General features: G+C 50.9%; 1 protein-coding gene across 2 annotated transcripts in view; it reads right to left on the bottom strand.

Annotated features, from left to right (window-relative positions):
- TTC12 (tetratricopeptide repeat domain 12) overlaps nucleotides 1-15643 on the bottom strand; it is a 49491-nt gene that overhangs the window by 1768 nt on the left and 32080 nt on the right. For both annotated transcript variants that reach the window (XM_070426943.1, XM_070426944.1), the window contains exons 11-20: nucleotides 15045-15114; nucleotides 14126-14214; nucleotides 11687-11855; nucleotides 8412-8504; nucleotides 7015-7075; nucleotides 6152-6289; nucleotides 5044-5142; nucleotides 4541-4609; nucleotides 1969-2070; nucleotides 463-562 (exon numbers count right to left, since the gene is read on the bottom strand). In XM_070426943.1, coding sequence (XP_070283044.1) covers nucleotides 463-562; nucleotides 1969-2070; nucleotides 4541-4609; nucleotides 5044-5142; nucleotides 6152-6289; nucleotides 7015-7075; nucleotides 8412-8504; nucleotides 11687-11855; nucleotides 14126-14214; nucleotides 15045-15114 — 990 coding nt within the window. The remainder of the gene's footprint in view (nucleotides 1-462; nucleotides 563-1968; nucleotides 2071-4540; nucleotides 4610-5043; nucleotides 5143-6151; nucleotides 6290-7014; nucleotides 7076-8411; nucleotides 8505-11686; nucleotides 11856-14125; nucleotides 14215-15044; nucleotides 15115-15643) is intronic.

The following is a 15643-nucleotide window of genomic DNA, read 5'->3' on the forward strand; positions in this document are numbered from 1 at the left end:
ATTCCAGGGGAGGGGTAAGGAGAACAGCAGCAGGCTGCCTGGCCTGGGAACCCTGCAGTTGATCTCAGTTACTAGAGCAACGCTAGGCTCAGACTTCGGTGACTGTCCTTGCTCACTAAAAGTTGAACCTGTTTCTCCCCCCTCCCCTGGTGAAAGAGGAGAACCCATGTTAGGTCGGTTGGTCTAAGCAGAATGCTTTAGAAACAATTTCATTTTAACTTGGCGACAGGTGGTAGCTCCCAGCTTCAACCCTGTTACCTGAGTCTGCAGCCCAAGGCTAATTCAATGCTTTCCGAGCTGGAGGTGAGATGACATCTGACAGTGTAAGCACAGCTGAAGGCCGGGGAGAGGTAGCAGCTTTCCATTAAGTCCTTCCTTTCTGCTCAGCTGCGGTTCCCTTTGCAGCTTCAAGGATGACTAACCTCTGGGGTGTGGGCTCCGCTTAACGAAAGCATCACTTACTCTTGTCCAGTCTTATCACTTCCTCTCGTGCTTCATGGCAACTGTTAGTGCAGATGGCGAGGGTCTTCACGGCATAACGCGAGGCGGTCTGGCCTCCCGCCTAGATTTCGAATGAAATTAGAAAAATACCATCAATCCTGCAACTGTTCTTGGCAGAAACCACAGTGAGCAGCTGTGACTTGCTTGTGGCGTCCTAACATCTAAAATAGAGGCCCACTGAGAACAGCACTCACCTAAGGCACTCACCCCCTCCCCAGCACAGCCCACACCAGTGGGTGCAGGCCTGACACGTACACCGGAGGAATTGCCTGGCAAGGCTTTGTGAGAGTGGCTGAGAAGAGAACGATGCTGTCGACTGACAGATCAACCAAAAAGGGAGGGAAGGGCCCGTTCACTGCAGGATTTGAGAACAAGGGCTGACTTGCCAAGGCTACCAGGCCTGCACAGAGAACATCAGGGACCTACATCATTTTATGAGGTGACAACTGTCAAATCATAACCTAATGCACGGAGCATATATGCATGCATAACACCACGTGTGTGCATGCAATCGGCAGCCTCTGGCAGGTTTGCAAGAGTTGTCCAGAGTGAATGACAGTCATCATGCAAGTGGCAGCTGAAACTCAGACTACCCTGTCCTGCCCTCTCAATACTGTCCCTGACCCAGCGTAGCAGCCCCACGCACAGCAAGCATGCTTCCTGGTCCTGCAAGCCCGGAGTTTTATGAGTAAGTCTCCCACGGGGTCACCACACTCACACGGGTGAGTGACCCTCCTGGGCATAGCTATCGCAGGAGGGATCAGAGATGGCAGCTGCGTGCGTCCCCTCGCCCTTCCGGGTGAGTCTGGTTACCTGTTGTACCCACTCGCTCAGACTCACTGCACATATATCACAGGAAAACCTGAACAGCCTTGTGTTACATCCTTTTGTAACTGCACCCTGCGTATCTCACAGTGGAGTTACATCCTCCATCCTCCAGACAGCTGGATAAAGCGCCGGGAGCGGGAAAACTCGAGCAGAGTAAGAGGCTGAGAAGCCTTGGTGGGAGTTACTCAGACCATCGTTTTCCGGGACAGAGGCCATGCATGTGTAAGACAGGCTCGGACACAGGGTTTCTATGTGTATTTAATGGACAGTTTACCTATTTAATTTATTTACTTACTTAGAGGAACACAAGGAGGGAGGTGGAGAGAATTTGTCGTCCCACCCGTTTCTGCATTCATTGGTTGATTCTTATACGTGACCCCAACAGAGATGGAACCCACAGCCTCGGCACATCTGGATGATGCTCTAACCAACTGAGCCACCCAGCCAGGGAAGTTTACTTATCTATTCTCCACTCTTTTGTTGATGCTCAGACCACAGTCTGGGTGGACACACAGAAGAGAATCCCCATTCAAGGTTGAAATCTAGCAGGGTGCAATAGCGGCACCTCACGTCTGTTCCCCAAATAAAATAAGACGTTCCTGGAAACTCCAGAGGTGGTGAGCAATGATGGCATTTTACCTTCAGGAACTTAATCATTTTCTTCACCACTCCTGCTCTCAGGGCCTCCGAGACGATTTCCAGGGAGGAAGAAAGGGTGCGGCTGAGGACACCAGCAGCTCTCTAGGGAAGCAGAAAGTAAAGGGTAACTCAAAGTTCCTTTCAGACATGCTGAAGACCTTTACAAGTGAACCAGGGGGAGGTGAAACAACCATTAACACTGGAAGCCAAATTTGCACCTTGCTCTTAAAAATATGTCATGGCCAAGTAGCAAGCACTGTTGTTTTTAATGCAGCTGCCAGGTAGGCCATTCAAAGGGCTGCGAACATTGTCACTGGCACATTGTCCCTGGCGCATCGTGGCTCCGCTCATTTCTGCTTCACACAGGTCACCCAGTTCGCCTTTCGTAAGCCCTGGCCACTCTGCGGTGCTGCCACCAGGGCCCAGGGCAGCTTTCCTGGATTAATCCTCTGGGTCTTTTAGCTTTTCCTTTATTTGTTCTGAATCTGTCTTTTTGTTCTATTCTCTGGGAGACTTCCCGTTCTAATTCTTTGAAATAGAAAGCTATTACTACAAGTTGGCTATAATACTACTTTGGATTTTTCTGAGGATACACATAATAGTTATTACTTTTTTGCTCTTTCCTACACCATCTCTGTGTTTGTTTGTTTTTCTGGTCAATTTTTCTGTGTATTGTGGCTTTTCTATTTATGTGTATGGCTTTCCTGAAATGTCTAGGGACCCTTAGCTGCCGATCACACTTATCAAAAAGATAACACGGTATGTTTGGGCCTGCTGCGTTTATGGGAAGCTGGTGAGCAGGTGGCAGGTGGCACCCCCAGATACTAGACAGCACACATGTCTTCTCCGGTCTCCCGGTGCCTCTGAAGAAATGTGCTCAGATTCTGTGCCCGGGGACAGACGGGGGCTGCCAAGTGCAGTCCCCAAGGCTCCCACTGCTGCCCTGCTGCACCTGGCATTTGGAAGGTGCCATCTTCTCCAGGGTCCCCTCCAAGCGCTATGCCCCTCAGTCTGTGCTCTACACCCAGGTTTCTCCAGCTCTGCCTCTCCTGACCCACTGGTGTCCTCTTGCCTGTTCACTTTGTTGATGTGGGTTTCTACTTCTTCCCAATGCCTGTAGTCTCGTTTTAAGAGGTCTCAGAGGGAGAAGGCATAGACTGTGTTAGCACGACATCAGTCTTGCTTCCCTCGGGGGCTGGAATGTCTCCACAGCTGACAGCACAGGTCTCTTTCCAGGCTCAAGACAGTAGAGAGCACCCTAAGGAAGGACCGATTCTCCTGCTGAAGCTGCTGCCCCAACTGTGGCACATGCAGAGTCCTGGGAAAGTCTGGCCAAGAGCGTCCTGAATGGTTAGCACGAAGCTAGTGCTGGCCTAGCTTTAAGGTTTAGACTAGAGGTGGGGACTATACAGCCTGTGGTCCATGGAAGGCCCACAGAATCATGTTGTCTGATCCTGCCAAGGCATTAGGGGTGAGTTAATTAAATGTCTGGCCAAATATAGCAGGCTAATTTTTAAGTTGATAATTTTGTATGGCCCAAGAATGATGTTATAAATATCCAAATGGCCCTTGGCAGAAAAAAAGGTTCCCCATCCCTGATTTAGACCATCCAGAAAATCCAATACCCAACAACAATGGTGCTCACCACTCTGGGGGTCATGGATCCTTTCTGAGGATCTGATGGAAGTTGTGCTGCCCCCCACCCATGAAAATGCACATACACTCGGAATTTTCTATACAATCGCAGTGGGTTCCAAGGAACTGCAGACCTACCACGCGTTCCTGGAGCTCAGGTTAAAAACCCGCTGCAATGCCGGAACTGACCTCAGGGAAGTGTGGGCATGCCAGCTCCAAATAGGATGCTCTGGGTCTACTCAGAACCTTCACCCCCATCCTGGAACCGGCCTCCAGCCTGTGACCTTTGAAGGGCTGGCTCCCCAGGGTGCCCTGAATGTGACTCCAGTGATTTTTCTAGGCTTTGGGGCCCTACTAGGTGGGAAAGTTGGGGTAATTCTTAATGTGAATTTATATCACATCCTGGGATTCTGGCAAATAGCCTCTTGAACCACATCAGTATCCCCTGACACACTGTGCTCCCCGTCCGCCTTCTCAGTTTTCTTATCCAAATGGAAACGGAGTTTAAAAGCCATTCCAGCATCTACCTCCAAGGGGGCTAAGGCCAGCATGCTTAAACAGCCTCCGGGATCACTGGCTTGAAAACCTGGGTTTGGTTCTGTTGATCATGGAAAAGAGATTCTACATAAAATTGCATAACCCATTCCGTTTGCACATGAATATCTTGAAATAGGACAAATCAGATAAGTTCCAGACCAGACACCAAAGGGCTCCTGGACTCTAGGCGGCTCCACAGATGGGTGCTGGGCAGTGGTCACCAAATCCCATGAAGCTGAAGGCAAGTCTGAGGATTGTGTGATTATGGGCACGTGCCCTCCCCATCCCTCAGAGCTGGCAGAATATCAAAGGTGTGATGCCTTTGAAAGGGTAAGATGCACCAACATTACAACAACATGAAGGAGAACAAAGGATGCTGTTCTGGCTCTCCTGATCTTACTGTCAGGACTCCTCCATCTTGGCTGTTCAGGAGCAACATGCACCTCCTGCTCACCTCCGCGGCCCAGACCTGCAGCCATGGGGACAGAGACAGGGCTGTGAATGCTCTGGTCATCAGAGTCCTTGATGGAGCTCCCTCTGAGCCCTGATGAGAGCTGACCACCCTCCTGTTCACCACCACATTCCCTCACAACACCTACTGCTCTCCTCTCACTACAGGGCACCATACCTTAAGGGTAGGAACCACATTTTATCTGACTTTATAAATGCAGGACCTAGCAGTGTGCTCATCCTGCACACTCATTTTTTTCTGAATGAGCACCTGATCAAGTGACTCATGTATCCCTCAGTGAAGCAGAGAGAGTGTCCCCCAGCATTTCCAAGTCCCACTGCCCGCGCTGCCTCTAGGGGCTTCTAGCTCTTGGCGAAAATGAGAACAGTCTATGCAACAGAATGTGTTTAGGTTGTTCCAGAGTTCAAGGTAGGGAGAAAAGAATACTGTACCTCAGAGACAAAGGGGGACTGAAGACACAAGTTCATCATGAGTCCCAGGAGTGCATATATGACGTCTCTGGACAGATCTACATCCTCCTCACACCTGGCCTTTGAAAACAAAACAAGGTAACCCATGACCTTTCTGTCATGCAGCTTTTACACACACACACACACACACACACACACACACACACATACTAGTATACTAGGGACTTGGTGCATGAATTCATGCATGGGTGGGGTCCCTTGGCCTGGCCGGCAATCAGGCTGATCGGGGCCGGTAGGCTGGAGGCGGGCGGGGTGTGGGTTGGGGAGGGACCACAGGAGGGTGGCTGGCTGCGGGAGGTTGGTTGTGGGAGCGCACTGACCTGTGTTGAACATCTGCCCCCTTGTGGTCAGTGTGCATCATAGCGACCAGTCGACTGGTCGTTTGGTCAACTGGTTGTAACAGTCACTTAGGCTTTTATATATATAAATATATATTTCTATATTTAGTTGATTTTAGAGAGAGAAGAAGGGAGAGGGAGAGGAAGAAGGAGAGGGACAGGGAGAGAGACACATCTATCTGATGCCTCCCATATACACCCTTACTGGGGATCAAACCTGCCACCTTTTGGTGTATGGGGCAATGCTCCAACCAACTGAGCCACACCAGCCAGGGCTGCCTTGTAGTTTTTAAAGTCATCTTCTCTTGGCAATGGTCTCAGCATTACTGACACTGCTTACACTGCCAATGTCATGAACCTACGTGATGCTGGAAAATTAGAGACCAGTCTATGAGTTAGTGTTAGTGTGGGACACTCCCAAGGAGTCTCTTGTGCCTTTGCCATGTGACCCTGATTCAACCTGGTCCTGTGTTTACACTGAAGACTGAGCTGCTCAAATGGGTGGCCAAGTCAACTCCGCCAGCAAAGCCTTCAAGGCTCTCCAGGGTGAATGAGACATGATGTGGAGGCTTGCTGAGGTCGGCCGCCCATAAAATCTGTGGTTACAGAAGGAAGAAGCCACTGGCTCCAGCACTCTCAAACAGAATTTTTAGAAGATTTAGATAATGAAGAAGAAGCCAATACCCCCAAAGCAGATAGAAGACCAACCTTAAGGAGAAAAGTTAAAATACCATGAGGCCCAAGCAAGCATCCCCAAATTCCTCAGAGGCAGACATCTGTCTTCTGGTGGCAGCGTCAGCACTGAGGTTCCCCATGATGGCGACACACTGGCTGAGAGCTGAGGTGTTGACTTCCTTGGGGTCTCTCTTCTAAAAGAGAATCATGAGAAAGCAAATGTGCAGAGAGCAGGCAGATGATGCCAGCGTCATCCCCAGAGGCACCCCTTGTGCACCAAAACGCCTGGGAACCAGAGAGTGCAGCGTCACACTGGCATCAATGGGGTCATGCTGGCAACAGGGTGGAGGCACATGGGTTAACCCCAAAGCATGTGGCCTGGAACAGAGAGGCCTTGGGCTCATCTCAGGGATACCACCAACCAGCCTGGACAGCAGAGCTTCCACTTCCACGTCTGAAAGACTGGGCCATGGACGTGCTCAGGTCCGCTGAGACGTGGCTCCCCAGGGACAGGGGCTAGTCCCAGCATGCTCTCCTTGTACTCCCCACCCCCTTGCTCTTCCCTGCCTCCCCAGCTCAGATCGCCACACTCGCCCTCCTGACCTGGACAACTGTCATTCAGGGCGGCACACAGTCCTTATGACCAGACTTGGGATGACAGGGGACTGATGAACCTGAACACTCTCTCGCCTTCACCCCAGACGCAGAGGCCACGTCCAGCTCTTCCTCCCCCGCGATGAGCCTGCATGTGCCCTCTCCACCTGGCCCAGCTAGCGCTGTTTTAATAAGAACTGTGTAAATTCCAGCTGTGAATAAATGATTCCTGAACCTGAGAGTCAACAGGCGCTCTGGAGTGTGACTGTGTTTAAACTGCTCATGCCCCTGAGAGTCAGAGATGATGAAACGAAGACCTGCTCACCAGCACGCCTCTGAGGGCCGGGAGAACACCTGCGAGGTTGGCCTGGAACCAGACTTGGAATCTGTTGGGAGAACACCAGCCGTGATTTAGCTCCACACTGTACAAGCTATAGGAGAAATGCAGTCTCAGGGGACGGGGTGAACAGACACAACCTCTGGGCCCCTGTGTTTGCCATGTGCCTGGATGACTCATTCGGAAACAGAAGAGAATGCTCCAGGTATATGACACGGCTTTCATCTCTCCAAGTCTGAAGAATTGCCTTTGATGTTAAACATCAGGTCTCAGATGGCAGCACTGATGCAGAAAGTGCTGGAATCCCTAGGCTCTGCCAAACTGACCTCCCAACCCCCTGCCCTCCCCTCGCTCCGAGTCTGCGCTGTGTGCTGTGTAAACAGGAAGTGCAGTGCAAGCATGGTTCCTCGGCACAGCCATAAGGAGACCTAGCTACACATGTGCCTCCAGTGCAACACGTGTCTCCACATGCTACACGTTGTCTCCACATGCTACACATGTCTCCACATGCTGTGCACTATTTCTACATGCTACACACATGTCGCCACATGCCACACACATCTCTGCACACTACACACACGTCTCCACATGCTTCATACCTCTATATGCTACAAACCTCTACACACACCCACACACTACACACATCTTCATATGCTACACATATCTCCATATTACAAACACATATCCATGTGCTACATGTCTCCACATGTTATACACATCACATGGCACACATATCCCTACATGCTACACTCATGTCTCCACATGCTACACATGCATCTCCACACACCAGAGCAGCTACTGAGTCCCCAGCCTGTGCCGAAGGCCTGTCCAGGAGCAAAGCAGCACTCTCTCATGATCATTTCTAAGCACGATATTCTAAAGGTGGTGAGGAAATTAAACGAAAAACAAGAGACACTGAAAACAACAACACTTAAGAATTATGAAAAATGTAAGACTTTTACTGAATTCCCCAGTAGCTAAGGCAAAAAAAAGCAGGGGGGATGGTTACCCATAATGCCACTGGCAACCCAAGAGGAGGCTCCATTTTACTGAGCACTCTCTCCCTCACTCACATCTATTCAGTACACATTTGCTAGGCAGTTCCCATTAGGTGCTGATTAAGGGGAAGAAGCTTCCCCAACACACAGTAGGCTTGTCTAATGTGTTTTAAGTACATTAATGCTTCCAACCCCGTTGAAGACTGGGTCCCCTGGCCCGAGGGGCTGGAACAGCCGTGCTGACCATGGCCCAGGAAGGCATCAGCCCTCCTACTCAGTGAACCTGCGATGCCCACTGGCCAGCCTCCCTGTATGCTGTACATTCTAAACTATCAGACAGTCAGCAACAGTTAAGGAGAGATGTCAACTTCTGTAAATAAATGTTACCTTTCTTCCAGCGCCAAGTCTGTGAGCAGTCCCATGGCCGAGGTGGCCCTCTCGTCTGAGAAGTCAAGAAATGACACCAGGGCTTCTAATAATCTGCAAAAAATCCAGTACAACCTCAGAGTGGGCTGTCCTCCAACTGACAGCATTTCCAACAGGGACACCTTGCAAGGCCAGGAAGGAGCCAGATGCAGGTGAGGTAGCTGGAGTGGCCCTGCCATGCCCCCCAGGAAGCCCAGCTCCTGGCTATCCATGACAGACTCTCCTGCAGAGTGGCTCTACCACCATGTGCAGTCCCAGGGTTGAACAGTTTTAACCCAATTTCACTGATTACCAGACGACTAAAGAAAGGAATTGCTGGAGCTTCTGCCATGTGACTCTGGCTCGGCCAAGTTCAATCACATAAATGACATCTAAATGGCATGCTACTAATCTGCTAATGACTAAAGTAGGAGGGCTCCCTAATAAGGTGGGGGATGGAATAAAGACTTCACAAGATTTTGACAGGCTGCTGAATATATCAGACAAAATTTAATTCAGTTAAACTCAAACTCCTCCACTTAGAGCTGGAAATTCTGCATAAGTAACAGAATTGGTAGACATGGTTTATAACTAGTTCATATGAACAAGATTCAAGGGTTATTGGGTAACTGCAAACCCATTATGAGCAAATAGTATGGTGGAGTTGCCAAGAAAAAGCTAATGCAACCCCAGGTTGCCCTGACAGACTGACCAGCCCAGGACGAAGCAGGGGCCACTTGTGCAACCAGCAGGCCCATACTCGGCACCCACAGTGCGCTCAGTGCTGTGCTCAGTCCAGGGAGGGCAGGACTAAGCACCTGGGTGATATGCCAGAAACAAATTCATGTCAAGTGGGCACAGAGTCCACCTGGTGGGAGGTGTGGGAGGATGGCGATGAAGGCTTCAAAGAGCAGATGATATGTTAGCTCTCACTTGAAAGTGTAATGCTGGCTTTTTGTTCCGTTGTTCATTCAATCGACACCTGCTGGGCACTGTCCAAGAAGCTTGCAGGCCAGTGTCAGGCACACGGGGAGCAGAACATTCCAGGCACTGCACACAGCATTCACCAAGACGACAGCCTAAGATCATCTTGCTTTTAGTCCCAGGAGCCATGAACAAGACAGCAGGAGCATCAGACAGCAGGGCACATTTGGGGGCTACCAGCAGGTCCTCACAGCGAGTGCTTAGGGTGTGAGGAGAGGACACCCACATCTGTGCTACTGCCTTTATTCAGCTGCTTGTCTAGGCAGGGTCTGGAAGTCAAGTCCAGAGGGAAACCAGGATGCTTAGCATGGAAAAGACCAGGCTCCTTCACGCCCTGCAAAGTGGGAGAGATGACGTGTTCTGTAGGCCTTCGATAGACTGACCGAGGCCTCAGTATCGGCAGCAGCACTGTCCCAGACTAGAATGGGGCAGGCAGTTTGTGCTCAGTGAAAGGAGGTAATTTTCCATCAGCAGAACATCCTGTGGGAGGTGAGAGCCACATCCTTTTGTTAGCTGGGAAAAGACCCCAGTCCATCATCTGTGATAGTGTCCATCCTAATCAAACTGACTCGAAGCTGGAATCTTCCCTGGAGGGCAGCGTGCACACCATGTACATGCTGGGATGCCCCCGAGGGGACACCGGTGCTGGGCGGGGCTGGGCTGGATAGTTGACAACACCCCAGGCAACTTCAAGTTTCTGCAACTCCCCCATGTCCTCATCCTCGGGAATGAATTCAGTGTTCCTCTGTCACAAATCACTTATTTTACATTTAGTTCCAATTCTTCCTCTGCCAATTGAAATCTGTTCTCCTCGCTCTTGAAGATGATGCTGATGAAGCTGAGCAGCACAGAGGAGAAGCTGAGCTGGCAGCCTAAGATCATCTTGCTTTTAGTCCCAGGAGCCATGAACAACGAGGCTTCTCGCTGTGTGAGAGTGCACATCCTAACTGGACGGGAGAGAGCAGCTGCCCCTTCCCGCCCTCCTCATCTCCTTCACTGTTGGCGCTTTCTGCTTTGCTGGCAAGCAGCTGTCCCTGTAGATGGACCACACATCAGGAAATGATCGAATGCACAGTAAATGCACTTTCGAATCCGTTTAGGACCTGAGCATGGGCCCTGGAGAGAGCAAATGAGTTGAGTCCACGTGTCAGGCATGACACTGGCCACTTCCCTCACTGTGGTTGAAGCTGTTTGCTGGCGAACCCCACGGAAACCCCGCCATCGCCTTCTACCCTGCCTGACTCGACTGCGGAAGCCGGAACCATTTTCCAATCACAGGTGGCACGTGACCAAAGAGAAACAGAAGCAGTTGTTTCTCTTGATAAAGGGACAGACCCAGATGGTGTTAAACTGTCCTAAAGCGGGAGGTGATGCTTGGAGTGGCAGCAGCCTGTGTGACCATGAGGGAAGGGTCAAGAGAAGGACAGAGCCCTTGACTCTGACACCTTGAAGCCATTCCACTAGCCAATGCCACCTCTGGTCTCTGCTGTTACGAGAGAAAAGAAGACCAGCTCCTCTTGGTCACCTGTTCTGTCGAATGCAACAGAAAACGTTTAGCTGGCATCCACGCATCACCACTCTTAAGCTTCACCATAAGTCTGTGAAGCAGGGAAGACACCAGGCTCATCAAGGCTAAGTAACTTTCCTGGGTCACATAGCAGACAGAGACAAGCAAGGATTTGGGCTCATGACTGCTGGCACCTAAAACCTAGCTCTTTCCACAAAGTGGCACTGGCCCTCCCAGTTCCCGTCACTGTCCACTTGTCCCGTCAATGCGCCGTATAGGGAAAAGCACCTGGCAGGAATGTGCGTGAGCCCTCCCTGCGAGGTCCCAGGGCCTGCCTGCAGCCCGGCCTGCTGCAAACCATCTCGTTTCACTGCAGAGAGCACATTCCTCGCTTTCTGGTCTAGTCGGGGGGGGGCATTAATGAGAACAGCAGGCATTGAGGTAATAAGCTAAGGCTTTTTGGCTATTTAAAGAGAGCAGGCAGACTCCCGGGATGATTATGAATGCCACTCTCCAAGACACTGGAAAAATTCAAATCGAAACCCAAGCAATTCAAAGATAGCTTAGGGGAGAGAAGCTTATGATCCTATAGCTACACTTACGCAAAGAGACCAAAACCAAATAAAACATGTGATGAAGGGACTGAGGAAATGACTGCAGACTGAGGAAAAGTCTGATGGCACCTCTCCTGTCAGAGATGTGAGAGGGAGACGGGCTGCCTTCACTGGGCAGGTGATGCTCTGACACGCGGGCGGATCTTCCTTACCGGGTCAGGTCCAGGTGGCTGATGACCAGGCTCCGGCCGGTCTTCGTCTGGGCGAGCTGCAGCAGCAGGGCCAGGCTCTGCTGCCGGATGGGCAGGACCCCGGAGGCCAAGAGGGAGGGCAGCAGCCTGCCTGAGCCAGGGTGCGTCACGAGCTGGCGCTCGTTTTCCTCTGCAAAACACAGGGGCATTCGCCTTGTGCACCGCGGGCAGCGATTACAGTTCTGTCCCCACCTCAAATCCTTCTCCACTCATCTGAGAGCTGGGATAGTGAAGTGTCAGGGCACGGACTCTAGAAGCAGACTGCTGGTCTCAATGACCAGGTGGATGACCTCAGCCGATCTAGTAACTCCTGTGCAACTGCTCCCTCATCAGTGAACTGAGGAAGGTGACGGCTAACAGAGGGTTAAGTGAGTTACTACGTGATGGCGCTTTCAGCAGGGACTGGCGCACGTACATTAGTATCATTCTTGTCAAAGGCTCCTTGGTATGTCATGTGGAAATGTGAGGAAAGGGGAAGAAAGCAGCTGAACTGTTTTTAGACCTTCCACTTCATATAATGGCCAGAGTCCTTGCGGGGAAACCAGACTGTCCCATGAAAACGCTCAAGTATAAAGCGTGCCCCCTCCCCGCACGGGAAGCCACTCCGGGCAGTGGTCCTGGGTCTTCCCCTCTCACTGGGTCACTTTTAACCAGGAGTGTGAATGTGAGGGCATCAGGGGTGCAGGTGGAGTTTGAGGCTAAGCACTGAAACAGACCCCTTTGTTCAGCTCATGTATTTTTTCTTATTCCGGAAAAGGAGCTCACTGTGAACAACTGAAAAAACTATAGAAGGAGAACAGCTGAAAACGAAAGTCCCCATCTCCTGTACTCCTCCGGGAAGCCCTCCCCGAAAGGAGCTGCTCCGCCTCCCTGCATGAATCCTGTTCCCAGTGTGACCCACCCCACACTGCACCTGGCTTCTCCCTCCCACTAGGCAACGTGCACACACAGGCCCATGTCCTGGCCTGTAAGCAGTCCCTTGGTCATGATACTAGTTTGAGTATCATGCCCTTCAGAAAGAGGCCCCTGATTCTCTAGTTTTTTAGGACCTATGATTCCTCCACTCTAATAAATCAAGAAAAAAAATTACATGATCTCATATTCAGCAGTTTACAAACTACATTCACAAGCTCTATTGCTGGCTCCTCACAGGAGCCTGTGAAAAAGGGACACAGCTACCATTACTCTAATTTTCAGAGTTTATGTCCTAGGTCAGATCTTTTCCTATAAAAATACAATCTTTTACAAAATAATGGAAATGGTTCAATTTTTTTATTTGCATCAAGGTCACAAAAGTGATCAGATTCTATAGACGTATTAAACCCCAGAAGATGCTGCTATGTAAAATGCTGAGTCCGGAAGGCAAGCGAACTCCTCACACACGTCACTGTCCTGCTATTGCACACGGATCAGTGTCACAGATGTGGCAGATGACCGCTGTTGGGGAGCACACAGGACTTGGTTGGAAAGTTGTAAGGAGGACGTTCTGAGAAAAGGGAGTGTGTGGAAGGCCGCCTGCCCTGTTTAATGGAATTCCTACTTTGGGGAGACAGGGGAATATCGAAGGCAAGGCACCCCTAATTAGTCCTTGACCTTTCCAAACAAGTCTGCATGTGCAGATCCCTGGGTGTTTACTGGAATCCTTATGCTTAACCCCTGGATGCCCTTGCCTGGAGGACAGTGTAAACACGTGTCCTCCCAAGATTACTCACCTCACTGATTGTATCTAAAGATAAAAATTCCAATAAAGGCCTAATGAGGCAGACAATAGAGGCTCCTCTGGCTACTAAAGCCTGGGGCCCCTGAGCCCTCTCTTACATAGTCAACCTGTGTCTGAGTAATATGTTCACCCGTCATTCAGGGGCTGCTGGTCAGCCCTGGCAGACTGTAAAGCTCGTGATGCTAAACTGGGTCCTGTGGTCAGCAAAAACCCCAGTTGAGACCACTCATCACGCTGACAGTGGCCTCGGCCATGCGGATGGTGCTGCAAGGGTGCTGGGGACATAAGTGGGTGCAGGCCTTGATTCTGACCCATATGCTTTTGTCTGAGGGAAGGTCCAGACATCGAGTCTCCAGGGCCCGGCCTCTGGGGGAACGAACTTGTCTGCCCACGCAGCTCCTACATTAATGGGCGTTAAGGGTGATGAAGTGCCCTGACCGGTTTGGCTCAGTGGATAGAACATCGGCCTGCAGACTGAAGAGTCCCAGATTCGATTCCCGTCAAGGGCACGTACCTTGGTTGTGGGCACATCCCCAGCAGGGGGTGTGCAGGAGGCAGCTGATAGATGTTTCTCTCTCATTAATGTTTCTAACTCTCTATCCCTCTCCCTTCCTCTCTATAAAAAATCAATAAAATATATTTTTTAAAAAGGGTGATGAGGTGTGATAGGCCAGGCTTACCGTTCCCCCTGCACACGGCTTGCCAGAGCCTGAGAACAGACACACATAGGGTCTCTGCCACTGCATCTTTTCCTGCCGTGGAAAAGCACCTGGAATGGACAAGGGGGAACAATAAAAAAACTGGAACTCAGTCTTTATCTTCCTTTCAGCTGGTTTTGTTGTACCAACAAGCCTACAATATGGGGTGAGAAGTGGTTCTATAATCCAGAGCTGCAGAACACCAGGACCAAAGGACCGCGAGGCACTGGGCTGAGAGCTCCAGACAAGGATGCAGGCTGAGGAGGCCACTCTGGGGGCGGGGAGGGGAGGCAGCGAGGGTCTGAGCCAGGGGCCAAGGGCCATGGTCACACACGACCAGTGCACGGTGGCCAGCACACCACTTAGGGTACATGGGCCTCCTCATGCAGGCAAACATGTGCTGGCAACTCCAACCCACAGTAGCAACCTAAGCCTCAGGAATTACACTAGAATAACTGAAATACAAAATAAAATAAAAATAAATTTAGCAAACAACCTCTTATCATATGGGTCTTTCTTCAGATGAAATTATAGATGGGAGCAGCCAGGACTCAGCTGACCTCATTTCCTGATATGATCAGCAAAATTCCCAAAGGAAATGAACAGCAATCTTGCAGCTGGTGGGAAGCCAGCAGCACCGTCATGTCTCGGACTTTGAAGTGCTTGGAGAAGCCCTGGGAGGTTCTGGGGCCTTCTCTGTAGTTACTGTGGCTTAACTAACACTACCCGAGGCTCCGGCTCCAAGGCGCACACAGCACCTCTGCACTGGCCAGGGGCCACCGATAGTGACTGCGCGGGGCTCATCCAGTGAGGTCTCTGCCTGTGTCATTAGTGTCCGCTTCCATGAGAAATGCTGGTCTTTCCTTGCGTTGACACTGGCTGTCTTTACAAACATGCCTACCTTCTTATGACTTCATTCTCACTGATGATACTGAATCCATTGTGTGTTCTGAATAAAGTTCGCTCTGCACCTAAAACAATGTCAGAGAAGCCCACATCAGACTCCTGAACTGCCTGCTGTCCTGCAGTCACCACCCCAGCGGAGAAGAGGAGCTTTGGGACCACTGCTTACAGGGTCTGGGACCACTGCTTACGGGGCCTGGGAGTGCTGCATACAGGGCCTCGGACTGCTGTGTACAGGGACTGGGATGGCTGTGTACAGGGACTGGGACTGCTGTGGACAGGGATTGGGACCACTGCGTACAGGGACTGGGATGGCTGTGTACAGGGACTGGGATGGCTGTGTACAGGGACTGGGACAGCTGTGTACAGGGACTGGGATGGCTGTGTACAGGGACTGGGACTGCTGTGTACAGGGACTGGGACAGCTGTGTACAGGGACTGGGACAGCTGTTTATAGGGACTGGGACTGCTGTGTACAGGGATTGGGACCGCTGCGTACAGGGACTGATGAAAGAGAACAGTGTGGTGCTCATCAGTAGGGGAGCTGATTGTGGCTTTGAAACTGTTTACAGCTCCTAAGCAACCATTAAGTGCAAC

Source organism: Myotis yumanensis, unplaced genomic scaffold (genome assembly GCF_028538775.1).
Source record: "Myotis yumanensis isolate MYYU_CA2020_CCGP unplaced genomic scaffold, mMyoYum1.0.hap1 SCAF_10, whole genome shotgun sequence".
Taxonomy (NCBI): domain Eukaryota; kingdom Metazoa; phylum Chordata; class Mammalia; order Chiroptera; family Vespertilionidae; genus Myotis; species Myotis yumanensis.